The 23,581-nt window shown below is 46.6% G+C and overlaps 1 protein-coding gene across 1 annotated transcript in view; it reads right to left on the bottom strand.

The window, feature by feature from the left end:
• LOC124015545 (microtubule-associated serine/threonine-protein kinase 1-like) overlaps positions 1 to 23,581 on the bottom strand; it is a 98,597-nt gene that overhangs the window by 34,442 nt on the left and 40,574 nt on the right. Inside the window, exons 3-9 of the mRNA XM_046330825.1 lie at positions 20,095 to 20,183; positions 19,491 to 19,566; positions 16,233 to 16,305; positions 7,672 to 7,832; positions 6,301 to 6,376; positions 5,039 to 5,248; positions 4,633 to 4,734 (exon numbers count right to left, since the gene is read on the bottom strand). Coding sequence (XP_046186781.1) covers positions 4,633 to 4,734; positions 5,039 to 5,248; positions 6,301 to 6,376; positions 7,672 to 7,832; positions 16,233 to 16,305; positions 19,491 to 19,566; positions 20,095 to 20,183 — 787 coding nt within the window. The remainder of the gene's footprint in view (positions 1 to 4,632; positions 4,735 to 5,038; positions 5,249 to 6,300; positions 6,377 to 7,671; positions 7,833 to 16,232; positions 16,306 to 19,490; positions 19,567 to 20,094; positions 20,184 to 23,581) is intronic.

Raw genomic sequence — 23,581 nt, 5'->3', positions numbered from 1 at the left:
ATTCTTATTTTCAATGATGGCCTAGGAACAGTGGGTTAACTGCCTTTTTCAGGGGCAGAATGACAGATTTTTACCTTGTCAGCTCAGGGATTCGATCCAGCAACCTTTCGGTTACTTGTCTAACGCTCGAACCACTAGGCTTCCCTGCCGCCGGTATTCAGAGGAGGGGGGACAATATTGACAGTACTGTCTGTGGTATTGAGAAGAGGGGGACAATTTTGACAGTACTGTCTGTGGTATTGAGAAGAGGGGGACAATTTTGACAGTACTGTCTGTGGTATTGAGAAGAGGGGGACAATATTGACAGTACTGTCTGTGGTATTGAGAGGAGGGGGACAATTTTGACAGTACTGTCTGTGGTATTGAGAAGAGGGGGACAATTTTGACAGTACTGTCTGTGGTATTGAGAAGAGGGGGGACAATATTGACAGTACTGTCTGTGGTATTGAGAGGAGGGGGACAATATTGACAGTACTGTCTGTGGTATTGAGAAAGAGGGGGACAATATTGACAGTACTGTCTGTGGTATTGAGAGGAGGGGGACAATATTGACAGTACTGTCTGTGGTATTGAGAAGAGGGGGGACAGTATTGACAGTACTGTCTGTGGTATTGAGAGGAGGGTGGGCAATATTGACAGTACTGTCTGTGGTATTGAGAAGAGGGGGGACAACATAGAGTGTAACAGACTAAATCTGCCACATCGACTGCCATTGTGTATGGTATTGTGTGTGCTGTTTTGAGTTTAACTGGGGAATCCTACAGGCTGAAATAGTGAGCTAATAAACTGCTGGGTACTAACATGGTCATAACTTTGAATTGCTGCTCCAATAAGCCCTACAGCTGATTAACATAGCCTTTTATTCTGTCCTCTGGGCATCTCTTTCATTCACCCTTTGTGGAGGGATATAACACTGTTATTAGAAACCAGAGTACCTGGGGCTGGGAGGAGAAGGTCATTTCCCGGTTTCAGTGTTCCGAGGATCAACTGTTCCCTGGCCTTGCCAACTAAGATACAGATGAGAGGAGTGAACCCATAGAAATAGAAGGAATATAATAGATTATATTTCTTTGAGTAAATTTACAAAGTTCCCTGGATTGCCAGCGATGATGAGTGGAGTGATCATAGATTAGAGACACAATATAAGACTAATATAAGTCTTGTACTGGATTCTGTGGGAGTGAAGCTCTCTGCACAGAGTTCTGCTCTGCTCTATGTACCTCTATGTGGGATAATGTTCTTCCACCATGGCTCTGACATTTCACCAAATCAGAGGAGACTGTGACTAGAATGCCAAATGAACTGAACCCCCCCCCCTCTCTCCCCTCCAATTCACGTTCTCTCTCCTCTCTCCTCTCTCCCTCCACCTTTCCCTACCTCTTTCATTCTACTCTCTCTCTCCATCTCTCTCCTCTGCATTTTCCTTTGTCTCTCCCTCCATCTTTCCTTCTATCGCTTTCTCTCTCCCCCCCTCCATTTCACTTTCTCTCTCCCTCCATCCTTGTCTACCTCTTCCCTCACACTCTCTCTCTCATATAACTGACACAAGCAGAAGCATCCAGCCTGACCCTATCGACCTCTTCCGCTGGTCGCCATGGCAACGGGAAGATGAGACGCAACAGCAGAAGGATGTAGGACCAAGCGTTTGACAGGCAGGGGAAGCCATCAATCAGAGTGTGTAAATCCAGGGACACTCCAGTGACTTATGTACATTTTTTTATTTATTTTTATTTAACCAGGTAGGCTAGTTGAGAACAAGTTCTCATTTGCAACTGCGACCTGGCCAAGATAAAAGCATAGCAGTGTGAACAGACAACACAGAGTTACACATGGAATAAACAATTAACAAGTCAGTAACACAGTAGAAAAAAAATAAAAAAAAATTAAAAAAAATGGGCAGTCTATATACAATGTGTGCAAAAGGCATGAGGAGGTAGGCGAATAATACAGTTTTGCAGATTAACACTGGAGTGATAAATGATCAGGTCATGTACAGGTAGAGATATTGGTGTGCAAAAGAGCAGAAAAATAAATAAATAAAAACAGTATAAAAAAGTATGGGAATGAGGTAGGTGAAAATGGGTGGGCTATTTTCCTATAGACTATGTACAGCTGCAGCGATCGGTTAGCTGCTCGGATAGCTGATGTTTGAAGTTGGTGAGGGAGATAAATGTCTCCAACTTCAGCGATTTTTGCAATTCGTTCCAGTCACAGGCAGCAGAGTACTGGAACGAAAGGCGGCCAAATGATGTGTTGGCTTTAGGGATGATCAGTGAGATACACCTGCTGGAGCGCGTGCTACGGATGGGTGTTGCCATCGTGACCAGTGAACTGAGGTAAGGCGGAGCTTTACCTAGCATGGACTTGTAGATGACCTGGAGCCAGTGGGTCTGGCGACGAATATGTAGTGAGGGCCAGCCGACAAGAGCATACAAGTCGCAGTGGTGGGTGGTATAAGGTGCTTTAGTGACAAAACGGATGGCACTGTGATAGACTGCATCCAGTTTGCTGAGTAGAGTGTTGGAAGCCATTTTGTAGATGACATATTCCCCTAAGTCGAGGATCGGTAGGATAGTCAGTTTAACTAGGGTAAGCTTGGCAGCGTGAGTGAAGGAGGCTTTGTTGCGGAATAGAAAGCCGACTCTTGATTTGATTTTCGATTGGAGATGTTTGATGTAGTCTGGAAGGAGAGTTTGCAGTCTAACCAGACACCTAGGTACTTATAGATGTCCACATATTCAAGGTCGGAACCATCCAGGGTGGTGATGCTAGTCGGGCATGCGGGTGCAGGCAGCGATCGGTTGAAAAGCATGCATTTCGTTTTACTCGCATTTAAGAGCAGTTGGAGGCCACGGAAGGAGTGCTGTATGGCATTGAAGCTCGTTTGGAGGTTAGATAGCACAGTGTCCAATGACAAACAAGAAAGTATATAGAATGGTGTCATACATATAGCTTTGAATGTCAACTGGACAGTTGGAGGAGTTCATTTCAACTGTCATTGAATGAGGTGTTGGCCCATGGCAGCACTGTATGTGGGTGGACGTTTTACAGTTAGGAAAATATCCTTAGGCATTTAACTTAATGCTGTGTATGTAATGACTCATATAAAGACATCTTTGACCTATATCTATGAAAACAAGGGATGTGTTTTGGTTAAATACACCGCACAATCTGTCATAAAGTTAGCCTCTAGTATCGTTGATTTAGCTACAGGGAAAAATTAGAGAGGGAGACAGATTAAAGGGGATGAACAGTATGGAATGTTTTGTGTCCCAAATGGCATCCTATTCCCTACATGGTGCACTACCTTGGGACCGGAGCCCTATATGGGGCCTGGTCCAAAAGCAGTGCACTATATAGGGAATAGGGTGCCATTTGGGACCATAGAGGTCTGTTCTAAAGTTAGTGCACTATATAAGGAATAGGGTGCCATTTGGGACCAGAGTTCTGGTCTAAAGTAGTGCACTATATTGGTAATAGGGTGCCATTTGGAATAGTAGGCAAAACAAACATATTTTTCATGATTATAGCTATATTATCAAAATCTATAAACCAAAGCACGATTTGGGGTTCATTCATTAATTTTTAGGATTCTAATCCTGTTGAAAAATGATGCAGAAAGTATCATTTACATTCTTAAAACATAAGTTGAAAATGTTACTGTTCCTGCTACCTGTTGTTGATTATGGATTTGTTTTTAAATGTCCACATTCATAATCAACATGCTGAAATAAGTTGTGATATTTTGAAGGCCAAAAATAAACATTACGCCCTACACATACATATGTCACACTTGTGTTCAGATTAGTTAAGTTGAAATAAGTTGCTTATAAACTGCACACACACCAACATTTACCAAGCAGCCACTCTACACTTTGATTGGCTTGTTCTACTGTAATCAAAAGCTAGTGCAAATGAATCACATCACTATTGTCTATAAAGATCAATGGAACTGGGACAATAACCGGGGTGACGTGTACCGTTTGCGCTCTTCTAAAAGATAAAACCACAGCTAACTTGGGTAAACTACTTATACCTGTCGATAGATGAGACCCTGTAGTAGCCATTTATCAACTCATCTCGTTGTGTCACGTTTACAGTAGATGGCCAATACGAAAAGGAAACAACACTTTTTTGACTGGAACATTTCAACGAATCATCACCTCACAGGTAGACCTACAAAGTGACAGGGGTTTCATTTCAGTGCTAGCTTGACTGTCAAATAAGTGGATTTATTTGTGGCCAGCAACTTTTTTTTAAAGCAAAATCAATTTAGTATAATCTTGATATTAACATCACCAATCTGAGGTAAAAAGATGTTGATGTGTTGACAATTCAAGCTTGTACAAGGTAGTTAACACACTTTCCAAATTAGGGGAATTAGCGCAATATGAAATAATTTGATATGACAAAATAATTCAACATGTCAATTAAGGGATGATAGAACAGCATATATTGCCCACTCACAAGCTATTGCAACAATTCCACATATTTCTAACTCAATGATCTATTTAGAGAGTGAACTGCTCTGAAACCCATTTGAACCAGGTGCTCTAGAATAGAGTCTCCAGAGTGTCTGAGCCGCAGCCTGAACATTCAACGTCCCTGTAATAGACCTGTAATAGAGCTCACCAGACATTCCAAAAGCCGGGCGGGACGAGATATGATGATGAAGAGCTTTTTGACCAGCTCAGTGACGAAGGTCAACTCAGAGAAGGTCAAGGCCTCAGAGCTCTCAGAGAGAGAGAGAGAGAGAGAGAGGAGAGAGAGAGAGAGAGAGAGAGAGAGAGAGAGAGAGAGAGAGAGAGAGAGAGAGAGAGAGAGAGAGAGAGAGGGCTTCAGCACCAGGGACAGCGATAAACAAATTCTTAGCAATTAATAGGTTCTGCACCAATACAATTGAATGACAGTTACTTTTGGAAGACCAGAAGAGGACTAGGGGTGCATGTGTGAGCATATATATGTGTTGTGTATGTGAGCATGTATATGGTTGTGTGTGTGCGTCCGCATGTGTTTGCAACTATGCATGATGACTCACGTCGTTGAGCATCTTCTCCAGATTCTCCTGCAGCTCAAAGAAATACACCGTTGTGATGAGTCCGTCCTGTGATTTGGTCAGGCAGTCTCTGGACAGCTCTGCTATCTGGTGGTGGATGAAGCTGAGGACCCCGTCAGCCAGCGGCAGCACGCTCTCCGGGGAGAAGTTCTGGATGAACTCTGACAGACGCTCCTCCATCTGGGCTGTAGCCTGGGAGGAGAGGACAACATGGTAAAATACACTACAGGTGAGTGACTGGGGTCCGAACCCAGGCCACAAGACAGTGTTAACCAACTGAGATAAAGCCTTTCAGGGGAGAAGCTATCAACGTTCCTTCATCTGGGCAGTTGACAGATATACAGCATAGACTACATATTATCAATACAGGACCGATGGAGTTCGAAACCAGGCCTTTTACCAGCTACAGGATTGTGTTGGTATGTTCAGCTAAAGCCTAGGAGCCAACACAAGTCTTCAGGACTCAGGTAAGGTTACTTAACACGTGAGCGTGGTTCACCCGCCCATTGAGCTCCATGTGATCAGTATTGTAGTGTGAGACTAGCAATATAGTCAAACAAACAGACACCATCAGCAAACTGCTGAATCCAAATAAATCTCTCCGTACCTTTAGTGTTTGAACTACTATAGTATGTGTTGTGAGTAATGCCTTTTCTCTGTTTGTCTGCTTCTGTTTGGTTTGCAGCTTTACCACAGCGGCTGCCTGCCTGTCATACAGCCTGTAAGTCATTGATATCGGTCAACACAAAGCCAGAAGTGGTTGCAACAGTGGACGGGGAGATATGCTGTATTAGAGAGAGAAACAGCACTGCGCTGGGCTCTGTCTAAATGGCTCTCTGGGGCCATTTTGGATCAGTTACTGCATGACATGATCTGCCTCCATTTTGGGGGTGCGACGGTTGCAACCATCTTGTTGTGTTTTTATGCAGAAGCAAGTAAAACTGTGCAGGTAGTCAGTGACACTGCAGTTAGCACTGCTTCAAGTCCCATTCATGTAATGGGATAGGGCCACTGTGTGTGTGTGTGTGTGTGTGTGTGTGTGTGTGTGTGTGTGTGTGTGTGTGTGTGTGTGTGTGTGTGTGTGTGTGTGTGTGTGTGTGTGTGTGTGTGTGTGTGTGTGTGTGTGTGTGTGTGTGTGTGTGTGTGTGTGTGTGTGTGTGTGTGTGTGTGTGTGTGTGTGTGTGTGTGTGCATTTCTGTGTATGAGTTGTGCGTGTGTGTGTGTATGTGTGTGTGTTTACTGACCTTGGGGAAGCGCTCCTTGTAGACATGGTTCATCATTACTATCTCATTGTCATAGCAAGACGGTGAGCGCCCCGGGCTGAAGAGAGAGAACGAGACAGAGACAGAGAGGCAGATTGACAAGATAGAGTGATAGACAATCAATTTTTTTATGTTTCACTTGAATGCAGACTTAATTTGCAGCAGCCAGGACCCAGTGTGTGTGTGTGTGTGTGTGTGTGTGTGTGTGTGTGCGCGTACGTGTGGATCCCTGTCTGTACATTATGTAAATCAGCCAATCACTTTTAGTCTCTCTCTAAAATCAACCAATCAGGAATTCTGAACACTCCGTCTCCCTCTAATGGATGCACTAATTAGGACCCCACTCCTCAATCAAGAAGGAGCATTGTTAAAGACACAGGAAGTTACTCCGCCATTCTACAGTGCATCAAGAGAGGAGACCGCCAGACCCCATTGGAACAAGCTACATGCAACCATGCCAAGCACTAATACAAGACTTGGGTTCAAATAGTATTTAAGATGTGTTTAATACTTGGAGCTTCCTGGAGTGCCAGATGGGTGGGGCATACACTTTTGGGACTACTCCATTGGTTCCATTGTGTCAGACAAGTTTAATCAATCGCAGATAAAGGTTTTGAAAGAAAATGTACATTATTTTGAACCCAGGTCTGCTGTGCGTGGAGCAGATATTTTAGTCTGGTCTAGAAGTCTCCATGGACTCATCACTTGGGAGACAGAAGAGAGGAGGACAAGCTAATGGAGAAACACATGCACTCTGGAGGCTGCCTGGATGATACTGACGTGAATAAAGACCACAGGGAACTCTAGAGAGGGGCATGCTGAGAGAGAGAAAGAGAAAGAGAGAAAGGGAAAGAGAGAGACAGAGAGAGACAGAGAGAGAGAGAGAGAGAGAGACAGAGACAGAGAGAGAGAGAGAGAGAGAGAGAGAGAGAGACAGAGAGAGAGAAAGAGAGGGAGACAGAGAGAGAGAGAGAGAGAGAGAGAGAGAGAGAGAGAGAGAAAGAGAGGGAGACAGAGAGAGATATTATATAATATATGAATATTATATTCACTTTATATATTATCTACCTCACTTGCTTTGGCAATGTTAACACGTTTCCCATGCCAATAAAGCCCTTGAATTGAATTGAATTGAGAGAGACAGAGAGAGAGACAGAGAGAGACAGAGAGAGAGACAGAGAGAGAGAGACAGAGAGAGACAGAGAGAGAGACAGAGAGAGAGACAGAGAGAGAGAGAGAGAGAGAGAGAGAGAGAGAGAGAGAGACAGACAGACAGACAGAGAGAGAGAGACAGAGATGGAGAGAGAGAGAGAGAGCAACTGTAAAGCAGAGGAGTTTGAGAGGAGTTCTAACCTGAGGCTGCGGGAGCGGGGGCGAACATGTGGCGAGCGGCGGCCCCCGTCGTCGTCAGTGATGCTCTCGGTGCTGCCGAAGTGCTTGGACAGGAAGTGCAGCTCATCCATGGTGGGCTGGAAGGGCAGCTGGTGCAGCCGCTCCTGTGACGAGGAGGAGGACTGGGGCAGAGAGGAAAGACATGAGGAGAGAGCAGGAGCGAGGGGGTGGGATGGGGAGAGAAGGAGCGGGAGGAGGAGGAAGGGAGAGAGTAATTAGAAAGGTCAACAGCAAGAAACAATAATACCTCATGATGTGTTTCATAAAAGAAAGAGACAGAGAGAGACAGAGAGAGAGACAGACAGAGAGCGCGAGAGAGAGAGAAAGAGTGGAAGTGAGAGGGGTAGAGAGAGAGAGAAAGTGTGGAAGTGAGAGGGGTAGAGAGAGAGAGAAAGTGTGGAAGTGAGAGGGGTAGAGAGAGAGAGAAAGTGTGGAAGAGGGGTGAGAGAGGGTAGAGAGAGAGAGAGAGAGAGAGAGAGAGAGAAAGTGTGGAAGTGAGAGGGGTAGAGAGAGAGAGAAAGTGTGGAAGTGAGAGGGGTAGAGAGAGAGAGAAAGTGTGGAAGGAAGTGAGAAAGTGGGAAGTGAGAGGGTAGAGAGAGAAAGTGTGGAAGTAGAGAGAGAGAGAGTGGGGTGAGAGAGAGAGAGAGAGAAAGTGTGGAAGTGAGAGGGGTGAGAGAGAGAGAGAAAGTGTGGAAGTGAGAGGGGTAGAGAGAGAGAGAAAGTGTGGAAGTGAGAGGGGTAGAGAGAGAGAGAAAGTGTGGAAGTGAGAGGGGTAGAGAGAGAGAAAGTGTGGAAGTGAGAGGGTAAAGAGAGAGAGAAAGTGTGGAAGTGAGAGGGGTAGAGAGAGTAGAGAGAAAGTGTGGAAGTGAGAGGGGTAGAGAGAGAGAGAAAGTGTGGAAGTGAGAGGGGTAGAGAGAGTGAGAAAGTGTGGAAGTGAGAGGGGTAGAGAGAGAGAGAAAGTGTGGAAGTGAGAGGGGTAGAGAGAGAGAAAGTGTGGAAGTGAGAGGGGTAGAGAGAGAGAGAAAGTGTGGAGAGAGAGAAAGTGTGGAAGTGAGAGGGGTAGAGAGAGAAAGTGTGGAAGTGAGAGGGGTGGAAGTGAGAGAGAGAGAGAGAAAGTGTGGAAGTGAGAGGGGTAGAGAGAGAGAGAAAGTGTGGAAGTGAGAGGGGTAGAGAGAGAGGGGAGAAAGTGTGGAAGTGAGAGGGGTAGAGAGAGAGAGAAAGTGTGGAAGTGAGAGGGGTAGAGAGAGAGAGAAAGTGTGGAAGTGAGAGGGGTGAGAGGGGTAGAGAGAGAGAGAAAGTGTGGAAGTGAGAGGGGTAGAGAGAGAGAGAAAGTGTGGAAGTGAGAGGGGTAGAGAGAGAGAGAAAGTGTGGAAGTGAGAGGGGTAAAGAGAGAGAAAGTGTGGAAGTGAGAGGGGTAAAGAGAGTGAGAAAGTGTGGAAGTGAGAGGGTAAGAGAGAGAGAGAAAGTGTGGAAGTGAGAGGGGTAGAGAGAGAGAGAGTGAGAAAGTGTGGAAGTGAGAGGGGTAGAGAGAGAGAAAGTGTGGAAGGGTAGAGAGAGAGGGTGGAAGAGAGGGGTAGAGAGAAGAGAAAGTGTGGAAGTGAGAGGGGTAGAGAGAGAAAGTGTGGAGAAAGTGTGGGTGAGAAGAGAGGGGTAGAGAGAGAGAAAGTGTGGAAGTGAGAGGGGTAGAGAGAGAGAGAAAGTGTGGAAGTGAGAGGGGTAGAGAGAGAGAAAGTGTGGAAGTGAGAGGGGTAGAGAGAGAGAGAAAGTGTGGAAGTGAGAGGGGTAGAGAGAGAGAAAGTGTGGAAGTGTGAGGGGTAAAGAGAGAGAGAGAAAGTGTGGAAGTGAGAGGGGTAGAGAGAGAGAGAAAGTGTGGAAGTGAGAGGGGTAGAGAGAGAGAGAGAAAGTGTGGAAGTGAGAGGGGTAGAGAGAGAGAAAGTGTGGAAGTGAGAGGGGTAGAGAGAGAGAAAGTGTGGAAGTGAGAGGGGTAGAGAGAGAGAGAAAGTGTGGAAGTGAGAGGGGTAGAGAGAGTGAGCCCTCAAGCGTTAATAAGCCTTTATTGTTCAACTAATGTGTTCGATGTAGAGCTTCTAGGCTGCTGGACAAACGTCACTATCACAAAACAAAACATGTGATGAAAACAGAGTGGGAGGGAGAAGAGTGTGATGAAGAGAGAGAGAAAATAGACCAAGTCTAAGAGACTGAAAACTAAAACTGGACAACAAGCTAAAGTGGAGCCTCGGGGGTCTTAGCACTAGCAGACCCTACTCTTAAACAAATGTGTTTTTCTGTTCTAGAGCTACAGGAAAAACCAGGCTGGATCAATCAAGGGCTTTAATGAACACGCCTCCCATAGGGATGGGGAGATAGTGGTGTGCGTTCGTGCGTTTGTGAAATGAGTGAGTGAGTGAGTGAGTGAGTGAGTGAGTGAGTGAGTGAGTGAGTGAGTGAGTGAGTGAGTGAGTGTGTGTTGGGAGGTTAAACAATGATTTCTGCCATGAAAACCATTAGAACCAGGCCTACTTCTGGTTCCAATCCAAACCACTTCAAATTGCTAAATGCACATCAACATGATCAATTGAACACATAAGGAGATGAGAGGATGAGGAAGGAGGATAGAGGGATACAAGGAAGGAGAGATAGCAGGATAGAGGGAAAGTATTTTATGTCCTCCCCTGTTGTGGTTCTCTCTCTTACTCCATTAACTCTGTCTTACTTCCTCTCTCTCCATCTCTCTCTCTCTCCTCTCTCTCTCTCCCCCCCCCCCTCTCTCCCCTCTCTCTCCCCCCACCCCCTCTCTCTCTCTCTCTCCCCCCCCCCCTCTCTCTCTTCCTTTTCCTCTCTCTCCCTCTCTCTCTCTCTCTCTCTCTCTCTCTCTCTTCCTTTTCCTCTCTCTCAATTCAATTAAATTTAATTTAAGGGGCTTTGTTGTCATGGGAAACACATGTTAACATTGCCAAAGCAAGTGAAATAAACAATAAAAAACATACAGTAAACATTACACTAACAAAAGTTCCAAAATACATTTCAAAAGACATTTTATGTTTATATACAGTGTTGTAATGATGTGCAAATAGTTCAAGTACAAAAGGGAAAATAAATAAACAGAAATATAGGTTGTATTTACAATGGTGTTTGATCTTCACTGGTTGCCCTTTTCTTGTGGCAACAGGTCACAAATGTTGCTGCTGTGATGGCTTCTAGTTTGCTCTGTTTTTTTGTAAATTCTTTCTAATGTGTCACGTAATTATCGTTTTGTTTTCTTGTGTTTTGGTTGGGTCTAAATGTGTCTCTCTCTGTCCTCCTGCCCTCCTTTCATCTCCTCTGTACTCCTCTCCTCGTTTCATCTCCTCTCCCCTCATCCCCTCCTTTCATCTCCTCTGCCCTCCTTTCATCTCCTCTGTTCTCATCCCCTCCTTTCATCTCCTCTCCCCTCCTTTCATCTCCTCTCCCCTCATCCCCTCCTTTCATCTCCTCTCCTCATCCCCTCCTTTCATCTCCTCTGTCCTCATCCCCTCCTTTCATCTCCCTCTCCCTCCTTTCATCTCCTCTGTCCTCATCCCCTCCTTTCATCTGCTCTGTCCTCATCCCCTCCTTTATCTCTGTCCTCATCCCCTCCTTTCATCTCCTCTGTCCTCATCCCCTCCTTTCATCTCCTCTGTCCTCATCCCCTCCTTTCATCTCCTCTGCCCTCCTTTCATCTCCTTTGCCTTCCTTTAATCTCCTCTGTCCTCATCCCCTCCTTTCATCTCATCTGTCCTCATCCCCTCCTTTCATCTCCTCTGTCCTCATCCCCTCCTTTCATCTCCTCTGTCCTCCTCTCCTCCTTTCATCTCCTCTGCCCTCCTTTCATCTCCTTTGCCCTCCTTTAATCTCCTCTGTCCTCATCCCCTCCTTTCATCTCCTCTGTCCTCATCCCCTCCTTTCATCTCATCTGTCCTCATCCCCTCCTTTCATCTCCCTTTCATCCCCTCCATCTCCTCTGTCCTCATCCCCTCCTTTCATCTCCTCTGTCCTCATCCACTCCTTTCATCTGCTCTCCTCATCCCCTCCTTTCATCTCCTCTGTCCTCATCCCCTCCTTTCATCTCCTCTGTCCTCATCCCCTCCTTTCATCTCCTCTGTCCTCATCCCCTCCTTTCATCTCCTCTGTCCTCATCCCCTCCTTTCATCTCCTCTGCCCTCCTTTCATCCCCTCCTTTCATCTCCTCTGCCCTCCTATCATCCCCTCCTTTCATCTCCTCTGTCCTCATCCCCTCCTTTCATCTCCTCTGTCCTCATCCCCTCCTTTCATCTCCTCTGTGTATGTGGACCCTGCAGTAGCTAATCAAGCAAGTAATGGTCCATGTAAGAGCCTGGGGAGGTCTGAAAACTGACGTCTGTACAGGAGGAAGAGAGGAAGGTGGAGACAGGAGAGGAGAGGGGAGAGAGGAAGAGAAGAGAGGAGAGGGGGAGAGAGGAAGAGAAGAGAGGAGAGAGGAGAGAAGAGAGGAGGGGAGGGAAGAGAGGAGAGGGGGAGAAGAGAGGAGAGGGGGAGAGAAGAGAGAGGGGGAGAGGAGGGGGGAGAGGAGAGGGGGAGACAGGAGAGGAGAGGGGAGAGAGAGGAAGAGAAGAGAGGAGAGGGGAGAGAAGAGAGGAGAGGGGGAGAGAAGAGAGGAGAAGAGAGGAAGAGAAGAGAGGAGAGGGGAGATAAGAAGAGAGGAGAGAAGAGAGGAGAGGGGGAGAAGAGATGAGTGGGGGGAGAGAAGAGAGGAGAGGGGGAGAGAAGAGAGGAGAGGGAGAGAGAAGAGAGGAGAGGGGGAGAAAGAAGGAGGAGAAGAAGAAAGAGGTGGAGAGAGGAGAGGAGAGAGAGGTGAAGAAGAGACAGGTGAGGGGGACAGGGGAGGAGAGAACCTCCTGTCAACAGCACTGCAAAACTGCACTTAATGGTAGTGTGTGTGTGTGTGTGTGTGTGTGTGTGTGTGTGTGTGTGTGTGTGTGTGTGTGTGTGTGTGTGTGTGTGTGTGTGTGTGTGTGTGTGTGTGTGTGTGTGTGTGTGTGTGTGTGTGTGCGTTTGGGTGGGTGCGTGTGTGTGGTGTGGGTGGGTGAGTAGGTGTGTGGGGGTGTGTTTGTGTTTGGGTGTGAGGAGGGGGTGGTGTTTGTGTGGGTGTGTGTGGTTGTGTGTTTGGGAACATGTGTGGGGGTGTGTTTGTGTGGATGTGTGTGGGGGGGTGTTTGTGTGGGTGTGTGTGGATGTGTGTGGATGTGTGGGGGGTGTTTGTGTGGGTGTGTGTGGATGTGTGTGTTTGTGTGGGGGGTGATTTGTGTGGGTGTGTGTGGATGTGTGTGGGGGTGTGTTTGTGGGGGGGTGGGTGTGTGTGGATGTGTGTGTGGGTGTGTTTGTGTGGGTGTGTGTGGATGTGTGTGTGGGGGGGGGTGTTTGTGAGTGTGTTCTCGTTCTTTTCCTCTTTTTTGTATCTCCCCCCTCTCTCTCTTACACACCTTTCACTCTTCATTGACTCTTTCTGTATTGTCTTTCTATCTCTGTCTGTATTTTTTAATTTTTATTGATTTATTTCACCTTTATTTAACCAGGTAGGCAAGTTGAGAACAAGTTCTCATTTACAATTGCGACCTGGCCAAGATAAAGCAAAGCAGTTCGACAGATACAACGACACAGAGTTACACATGGAGTAAAACAAACATACAGTCAATAATACAGTATAAACAAGTCTATATACAATGTGAGCAAATTAGGTGAGAAGGGAGGTAAAGGCAAAAAAGTAAATACAATATAGCAAGTATCCCCCATCCCTCACTCCATCCTCCCTCACTCCATCACTCAGTTTAGCTAACTAAATGATAGCAATGGATAGAGGATGAGATAACATGTTTTTAAGACTGGTTGACTTTCTGTTTCTACTTTATTATCTCACACACACACACACACACACACACACACACACACACACACACACACACACACACACACACACACACACACACACACACACACACACACACACACACACACACACACACACACACACACACACACACACACACGTTCTCTTTGAGCCAAGTCATCAGCCACAGTGATAAATCAGGTACTGAATGTACATCTTAGCAAGCGATCTGATCTGAGCCGCTGGTTTATTTTTAGTTCTGTTCTCCATGGGCGGTATTATGGGATAGATCCATGTTCACCAGCGGGAAGGTACCTTTTAACGTTTCAGCTGAGATTTACAGCACAAATTATAGAGGGAAAGGCTTTGGTACGTGTGTGGGAGGGGTGGGGGGGTAGTGTGAGTGTCTGTCAATGTGTGTGTCTGTCAATGTGTGTGTGTGTCAGTGTGTGTGTCTGTCAATGTGTGTGTCTGTCAATGTGTGTGTCTGTCAGTGAGTGTGTGTGTGTGTGTCTGCGGTGTCTTTCAGTGTGTGTGTGTCTGTCAGTGTGTGTGTCTGTCACTGTGTGTGTCTGTCAGTGTGTGTGTCTGTCAGTGTGTGTGTCTGTCAGTGTGTATGCCTGTCAGTGTGTGTGTCTGTTAGTGTGTATGCCTGTCAGTGTGTGTGTCTGTCAGTGTGTGTGTGTGTGTCTGTCGGTGTCTGTCAGTGTGTGTGTGTCTGTGTGTGTGTCTGTCAGTGTGTGTGTGTGTGTCTGTCAGTGTCTGTCAGTGTCAGTGTGTGTGTGTCTGTGTCTGTGTGTGTGTGTGTGTGTGTGTGTGTGTGTGTGTGTGTGTGTGTGTGTGTGTGTGTGTGTGTGTGTGTGTGTGTGTGTGTGTGTCTGTGTGTGTGTGTGTCTGTGTGTGTGTGTGTCTGTCAGTGTGTGTGTCTGCCAGTGTGTGTGTGTATGTCAGTGTGTGTGTCTGTCAGTGTGTGTGTCTGTCAGTGTGTGTGTGTGTGTGTGTGTCTGTCTGTGTGTGTGTCTGTCTGTGTCTGTCAGTGTGTGTGTCTGTCAGTGAGTGTGTGTCTGTCAGTGTGTGTGTGTCTGTCAGTGTGTGTGTGTCTGTCTGTGTCTGTCAGTGTGTGTGTCTGTCAGTGAGTGTGTGTCTGTCAGTGAGTGTGTGTGTGTGTCTGTCTGTGTGTGTGTCTGTCAGTGTGTGTGTGTGTGTGTCTGTGTCTGTGTGTGTGTGTGTCTGTGTGTGTGTCTGTCAGTGTGTGTGTCTGTGTGTGTGTCAGTGTGTGTGTGTCTGTGTGTGTGTCTGTCAGTGTGTGTGTCTGTGTGTGTGTCTGTGTGTGTGTCTGTCAGTGAGTGTGTGTGTGTCTGTGAGTGTGTGTGTGTCTGTCTGTGTGTGTGTCTGTCAGTGTGTGTGTGTCTGTCTGTGTGTGCGTCTGTCAGTGATTGTGTGTCTGTCAGTGATTGTGTGTCTGTCTGTGTGTGTGTGTGTGTGTGTGTGTGTGTGTGTGTGTGTGTGTGTGTGTGTGTGTGTGTGTGTGTGTGTGTGTGTGTGTGTGTGTGTGTGTGTGTCTGTAAGTGTGTGTGTGTGTGTGTGTGTGTCTGTCAGTGTGTGTGTCTGCCAGTGTGTGTGTGTGTCTGTAGGTGTGTGTGTGTGTGTGTGTGTCTGCCAGTGTGTGTGTGTGTGTGTGTGTGTCTGTCTGTCTGTAAATGTATGTGTGTGTGTCTGCCAGTGTGTGTGTGTGTCTGTAGATGTGTGTGTGTGTGTGTGTGTCTGCCAGTGTGTGTGTGTGTGTGTGTGTGTGTGTCTGTCTGTCTGTAAATGTATGTGTCTGTCTGTGTGTGTCTGTCTGTAAGATATGTGTGTGTCTGTCTGTAAATGTATGTGTGTGTGTCTGCCAGTGTGTGTGTGTATCTGCACATGGCACCAGAAGGCTGCTAGTGTGCCGTGTAATCATTTTAAAAGCAGAACAAAACAAGTAGAACATCAACTCCACAGAACATGAGTTTCCTAATGGCATCTTGCATACCAAGCAGGGAAACATTTAATATATGGAAATACAGTCTAGCGTATAAATACATATTCATGCATGGAATGTCAAGTTTCACTAATGTAATTTGCATGAATGAGAGCTAGAATAAAAAACAGGTTTCACCCTATCAGATGTCTCATGACTTAAAGGAGCAATCTGCAATTACTACTTCCACTGATTATGGTTTGAACTGCAGATTGCCCCTTTAACAGTTATATGGTGGTTATTATGAAGAAAAATACTGGATCATTTTTCCTCTGTCCTGCTTTCAACTGTCAAGTCTACTCAAATCAGGGACCAAGGCATGAAGCAATGGAACTGCCTTGAGGAAACGAACAGTAACTCTGATAATAAGGCCAAACAGCTCCATGCTGCTAGATCATATCATGTTGGTAATATGAAAGGACCTCTAGAGTGTGGTGTTCAAATGGAGGAATTATTACAATGATTTGAGTCTTTTTATTTGAGTTTCCTTTTGTCCGTTTCAGACACAGATAAAACACCATAAATAGGTAAGACAATAAATGATAATAAGGAAAACTTGTCATTAGAGATTGTTGTTCTTACATGTTCTGACACATTTTACCATCTGTGTAAAAATGGGTCAGTTGTAGTTACCGTTGAGCTGGGTGTGTTGGTGCCATATCCAGAGGAGGGGAGAGAGGCCAGGGACCATCTTCGACCGTCCGCCCTGCAGAAGAGAGAGTGATTGAGGGGTATGGTGGGAGGGAGAGAGAGAGAGAGAGAGGGGTAGGGTGGGAGAGAGACAGAGAGAGGGGTAGGGTGGGAGAGAGACAGAGAGAGAGGGGTAGGGTGGGAGAGAGACAGAGAGAGAGGGGTAGGGTGGGAGAGAGAGAGAGAGAGAGAGAGGGGTAGGGTGGGAGAGAGACAGAGAGAGAGGGGTAGGGTGGGAGAGAGACAGAGAGAGAGAGAGGGTGGGAGGGAGATAGAGAGAGAGAGAGAGAGGGGTAGGGTGGGAGAGAGAGAGAGAGGGGAGAGAGAGAGAGAGAGAGAGAGGTAGGGTGGGAGAGAGAGAGAGAGAGGGTAGGGTGGAGGAGAGAGAGAGAGAGAGAGAGGAGAGAGACAGAGGGAGGAGAGAGAGAGAGAGAGAGAGGGGTAGGGAAAGGGAGAGAGACAGAGAGAGTAGGGTAGGGTGGGAGAGAGAGAGAGAGAGAGGGGTAGGGTGGGAGAGAGACATTTACATTTACATTACATTTAAGTCAGCAGGACGCTCTTATCCAGAGCGGGGTAGGGTACAAATTGGTGCATTCACCTTATGACATCCAGTGGAACAGTAGGGAGAGAGGGTTTACAATAGTGCATCTAAATCTTGGGAGAGAGAAAGAGGGGGGGTGAGAGGGATTACTTATCCTATCCTAGGTATTCCTTAAAGAGGTGGGGGTAGGGTGGGAGAGAGACAGAGAGAGAGGGGTAGGGTGGGAGGGAGATAGAGAGAGAGGGGTAGGGTGGGGAAAGAGAGAGAGAGGGGGTAGGGTGGAGAGAGAGGATAGGGTGGGGGAGAGAGGAGGGGTAGGGTGGGAGAGGAGAGAGAGGGGAGGGTAGGGGGGAGGAGACAGAGAGAGGGGTAGGGTGGGAGAGAGACAGAGAGAGGGGTAGGGTGGGAGAGAGAGAGAGAGAGAGGGGTAGGGTGGGAGAGAGAGAGAGGGGTAGGGTGGGGAGAGAGAGAGAGGGGTAGGGTGGGAGGAGAGAGAGAGGGAGGGTGGGAGAGAGGGAGGAGAGAGAGAGAGAGAGAGAGAGAGAGAGAGAGAGAGAGAGAGGGAGGGTGGGAGAGAGAGGGGTAGGGTGGGAGAGAGAGAGAGAGAGAGAGAGAGAGAGAGAGAGAGGAGAGAGAGAGAGAGAGAGGTAGAGGAGAGAGAGAGAGAGAGGAGAGAGAGAGAGAGAGGGGTAGGGTGGGGGAGAGAGAGAGAGAGAGAGGGTAGGGTGGGAGGGAGAGAGACAGAGAGAGGGGTAGAGAGAGAGGAGGGGAGAGAGAGAGAGAGAGAGGGGTAGGGTGGGAGAGAGAGAGAGAGAGAGAGAGAGAGAGAGAGAGAGAGAGAGAGAGAGAGAGAGAGAAAGGTAGGGTGAGAGAGAGAGAGAGAGAGAGAGAGAGAGGGGTAGGGTGGGAGAGAGACAGAGAGAGGGGTAGGGTAGGGGGTAGGGAGAGAGAGAGAGAGAGAGGGTAGGGTGGGAGGGAGAGAGAGAGAGGGGTAGGGTGGGGGAGAGAGACAGAGAGAGAGGGATAGGGTGGGAGAGAGAGAGAGAGGGGTAGGGTGGGGAGAGAGAGAGAGTGGGAGAGAGAGAGGGGTAGGGTGGGAGAGAGACAGAGAGAGAGGGGTAGGGTGTGAGAGAGAGAGGGATAGGGTGAGAGAGAGAGAGAGAGAGAGAGAGAGAGAGAGAGAGAGAGAGAGAGAGAGAGAGGGGTAGGGTGGGAGAGAGACAGAGAGAGAGGGGTAGAGGGAGAGAGAGAGAGAGAGAGGAGTAGGGTGGGTGGGAGAGAGAGAGAGAGAGAGAGAGAGAGAGAGAGAGAGAGAGAGAGAGGGTAGGGTGGGAGGGAGGGGAGGGTGGGAGAGAGAGAGAGAGGGGTAGGGTGGGAGAGAGAGAGAGAGGGTAAGGTGGGAGAGAGAGAGAGAGAGGGTAGGTAGGGTGGGGAGAGAGAGAGAGGGTTAGGGTGGGGAGAGAGAGAGAGAGAGAGAGAGAGAGAGAGAGAGAGAGAGGGGTAGGGAGGGAGAGAGAGGAGGTAGGGTGGAGAGAGAGAGAGGGGTAGGGTGGAGAGAGAGGGAGAGAGAGAGAGAGAGAGAGAGAGAGAGAGAGAGAGAGAGAGAGAGAGAGAGAGAGAGAGAGAGAGAGAGAGAGAGAGAGAGAGAGGAAAGAGAGAGAGAGAGAGAGGTAGGGTGGGAGAGAGAGAGAGAGAGAGAGAGAGAGGTAGGGTGGGAGAGAGAGAGAGAGAGAGAGAGAGAGAGAGAGAGAGAGAGAGAGAGAGGGGTAGGGTGGGAGAGAGAGAGAGTGGGGGGGTTAGGAAGAGAGCAGGAAGAATTGCATCATACTAGTTCCAGAGCAGAAAGGGATTTATACAATAGGTAGTTCCTTCTGTCCAAAAAGTCAGAGAGCTTAATGTTCCACATTTCTTTCACACCTCCTGGATTGCCTTTTGCGCCAATAATCCCTTCCTTTCCTCTGCTTCCATGGGGTCCTGCTACACATATCTCTCTCTCTCTCTCTCTGTGGGTCCTTCTATCTGTCTGACACTGCTGGAGTCATGATGGATGTTGGTTTTGGCTACATCCTGGCACTCAGAGGCCCATCCGTCTGTGCGCGCACATAAACACACACACACACACACTTTGTCATGCCGTGTGACAGGGGAATGCAAAGAGGGGAAAGTGTCTCTGTATAAGGGTGTAAATGAATTCCCTTTCACTGTGTGTGTGCCACTGGAATATTGTCACTGCTTAACTAAACAGTCAGTTGAGGCCTAGGGTGGTCTAGTGGTCTAAGCCACTGCCTCTAGAGCACATTTACAGCTGCAGCAGGGGTTCACATCCAGCCTACTGCTATTTCAGCAACTCTCTCTATCTTTCCTCTCTACTATCCTGCCTGCCCACAAAACTACACATATTCCTTCAAAAAAGAATGGCCAGTTGATTGCTACTATGGCGGTATTGGTATGACAATGTGTTTGTTTATGCAGTGTAGCCAAAGGCTTTTTGGTTGTTGTAGGATTACCTGATTAAGAGATATGGCTGCTAGATTAGATTATAGGATCATAAAAAGGGACCTGCCAAGAGCGTTACCTGCTTTTTCATCCCTTTATATAACTTGATATAATCTCTTTATATGTAAACAGCAGATGTATTGACTATTCCAAACGCTATTTACCTTCTAGAGGAGGCAAATGAGAAGTGGGCAGGGCCACTGGGGGAGAAGTTCCTTGGGCTGTCCAATGGACTACTTCCTGTGGAGAGACAGGGAACATACATGAAGTGCCATTATAATATTTCATATATAATATAGACATTTTTATCCAGAGCAGCTTACAGTCATGCATGCATCCATTTTAAGTATGGGCGGTTCTGGACATTGAACCCACTACCCTGGTGTTACAAGCACCATGCTCCACCAAATGATCTACAAAGAACCAAACTGGCCCATTATACATCACTGTAAATACAGTATTAACTGTTAATATAAACTGGGTGGTTTGAGCCCTGAATGCTGATTAGCTGATAGCCGTGGTATATCAGGCCATATACCATGGGTATGGCAAAACATTTATTTTTACTGCTCTAATTACGTTGGTAACCAGTTTATAATAGCAATAAGGCACCTCAGCGGTTTGTGATATATGGCCAATATACCGCAGCTAAGGGCTGTGTCCAGGCACGCATTGTGTCGTGCGTAAGAACCGCCATTAGCCGTGGTATATTGGCCATACACCACACCCCCTCACGTCTTAACGCTTAATTATAACCAATTGCCTTACCTATGTGTCCAGGGAGAGGTGAGTGTGGTCGAGGGAGAGTGGGTGATGTACTGGTTAGAATGAGGCTCTTCCGGTTACTGGTCCGGCAACTAGAACACACACAGCCACAAACACACAGGCCATCATTATCTGAAACACAGTCAAAGAGGTGATAACATTACCATCTAACAGCATCTACCACTCTTAGCGTAATATCTATGAGAAAGTCGGGTGTGATCGTGTGTACTTTCATGTGTGTGTGTGTGTGTGAGTGCGTGTTTGTGTGGCTGTGTGCTTCTGAGCTTGAACGCTTGTGTGCGTGTAAGTGTCTGTGTGCGCTTCTGTGTGTAAATGTGTCTATGCATGCTCACACAAATTGGGCCAGAGAACATGGGGTATTGAAGTCAGCCCACCACGTGGGGAGAGAGCCAAAGCAACAAAGCCTTGTGGATCACACACACACAAACACACACACACACCACGAGCCACAGCAACAAGGACTTCCAATTTCCTTCAGTGTCAACTTGGACGAGACACCTCTCATGCGAGATAATGATGGGAGCGAGGGAGAGATGGAGAGAGAGCAGGAGAGAAGGAGAGGGGCAGGTAATGATGTGTTGAGATTATCATATAAATGAGGATTAACCCTCCTGATGCAAGAGAAAAAAACATGGACTCACACTGAGTGTGACACAGATGGTGTTATGCGGGAGGAGGGCTTTAAAAGGTGTGATTCTACCATGACAACCATACTTCCTGTAGTCAGGGAACCGTACGTAACGGTGTAATGTTGTAGTTGGCTGAAATCCCTCACTAATATATATTCTCCATATTATACACCACTATCAGCATAGGAGAGAAATATGGTATGGCCTTGAAAAATCACCCACAGTAGACTGTTCCCTTTCTCCTCCTTCTCCTCGACCTCCTTCTCCTCCTTCCTCAATCTATGGTCGACCAATGACGACTCACTACACTTTATTCACCACTAATAATGACTCCCGAATAACGACGTTCAACACTGTCAGCATAGCACAATAGTAACAGGAATATGGCATACAGTAGCCTCGAAAAATGACCCCTAGTAAAAATGATGTCACTTTTCTCCTCTGTGTGTGTGTGTGTGTGTGTGTGTGTGTGTGTGTGTGTGTGTGTGTGTGTGTGTGTGTGTGTGTGTGTGTGTGTGTGTGTGTGTGTGTGTGTGTGTGTGTGTGTGTGTGTGTGTGTGTGTGTGTCAAGTCTGTTTTGGTTGCCCTGCCAGATCTCTCCAGTGTGCTGGTTTTGAAAGGTAGCTGTCAGCCAGATGAGAAGCGGTAGGAAGCCGCACAGCGCTAACACAGCATGACAAAGACCTGGGCTAGGCTTGTTCCACATTGCATCAGATAGCATGCTGCTCTATACAGCTGGGATGTAAATTACACACACAGGCATGAGCAGGTCAGTACACGACACACACACACATGCACGAGCGGTATACGTACATGTCTGAAACAGCAGGACAATTTCCATAATGCATTGATGCATTTCAAATAAAGCACTCCCTCCCCCCTTCCTCCCTCCACCGCCATATCCCTTATTGATTTATTTATTCTCATGTGTTTGTTCCTCGTCAGAACAGCTAACATCAAGGAAACAGCCAAAAACCACCTAGTGATCTCTCTCTGTGTCACTCAGGCACCAGGAGAGGCTTGTGAACGAACTCACACACACATTTGGAGAGAAGGGGTGGTGAAATATTTAAGGGAAATGCATTAGGCTTGGTTTTGGAAGTGGCTTAACACCATTACACTACAACTCTCTGAGGACTGGAGGAGAACCAGTTAGAAATACTGAGAGTCATCCCAGTCCTTACTTTCCGTTATCTTTCTATTTTATATTTTTTTCGTCTTACATGTTTATTTCAATTTGGTTGGTTAATAGTATATTAACCTTCACAATTTATCACACAATCAATAATACAGTGTAGAATACACAGTACTTAAATTGGCCAATGTAAGCATTACCTTTAAATGTGTCATCATCTTAATGATAAATCTAGTTTCTTTATGAAGGCCCAGTGGAGACTAGAGGACTGTCTGGGGTCTGTATGGGTTCAGACTGGTCCTTCTAAGTGGGATTGTAAGTAACGCTGAATGTCACTGTCCTCTCCTGTGGCTTGATTAAATGAACTCTCTAACCCACATATAGAGATAGAGAGAAGGAGCAGGATGGGGTTGAGAGGAGGGGGGGAGAGAGGGGGAGTATGTGTGACAAAGAAATTGAGTGCGTGAGAACAAGTGAGAAAGAAAGGGAGACTACCAGGGTTGAGAGTATTGAGTGAAGGGGAAGAATAGAAAGATACCTCGTTTTATTTCTTCAGAGTTCAGTTCCACTACATTAGAGGTTTAGCCTGAGAGTGAATTCAAGTGATGAGTCATCCATAGACCTAACTGGAACTATGCTCAGTGGATGACATGCTGTGTCTTTAGTCTGATGAAAAAATATCTGAGATAGAGCTGACAAATGAAAAATGGAAGGAAACATGGGAAAGAGGGGGGTGAATATAGAGAGGGAGGGGTGAAAGAGAGAAATGGAAAGGAAAAGAAGACAAGTGTGTGTGTTTTCTCTCTCCTCTCTGGTGTTGCTGAGTGACAGGGTAAATCTCTCAGTCACGGTTATGGTCATGTAGTGTGGGCTCAGCCGCTCTCCATCTGGTTTAGATAGTGTGTGTGTGTGTGTGTGTGTGTGTGTGTGTGCTGCTGGCTTTATCCCAAGACCACCATAAATCAAGAGCAGTGCCCTTACTATATCACACAACATAAAGGTTTTTGATAGCATATCATATGGCATTTCTGAGGTGGACAAACATTTTCAGTATGATTGTGTTCAGTTTGGTTTATCCTTAATGACCAGTCTCCAGACTAGACACATCTCTAGACAGCGTTAGCTACATCTTTCAGAATTGAATTGAATCATTCATTTATTTAACCAGGTAAATAAATGAGGAATAAATTCTTCCTTTCTTCGTTCTGTAATGACCCGACCACAAAGCAGTAAGAGAGAGGGGGGTGAGGGGAGGCTAGGTCTACACAGTTACTATAGCAACACTAAAGAGTCACACAATATACTACTCATGTGAACGTCCAACCCTGTCCTGTAGTTACAATAACAGGTCTTTATTATTCCTTTCTTTATTGGGATCCCCATTAGGTGTAACGAAAATAGCAGCTACTCTTCCTGGGGTCCACACAGAACATGACATAACACTGAACATTAATAGACCAGAACAGTTCAAGGACAGAACTACATACATTTAAAAACAGCACTCATAGTCTACATATCAATGCATACACACAATATCTAGGTCAAATGGGGAGTTGTGCTGTGAGGTGTTGCTATTTGGAATTTTCAAAACATGAATGTTTCTTATAAAAAGAAGAAGTGACGTAGTCAGTCTCTCCTCAACTCTTTGCCAAGAGAGACTGGCAGCATAGTATTAATATTAGCCCTCTGATTACAATGAAGAGCA

This window comes from Oncorhynchus gorbuscha, linkage group LG26, assembly GCF_021184085.1.
Source record: "Oncorhynchus gorbuscha isolate QuinsamMale2020 ecotype Even-year linkage group LG26, OgorEven_v1.0, whole genome shotgun sequence".
NCBI classification, from domain to species: Eukaryota; Metazoa; Chordata; class Actinopteri; order Salmoniformes; family Salmonidae; genus Oncorhynchus; species Oncorhynchus gorbuscha.
Note: the sequence above shows the minus strand (reverse complement) of the source record. Positions and strands in the feature narration are given on the sequence as shown.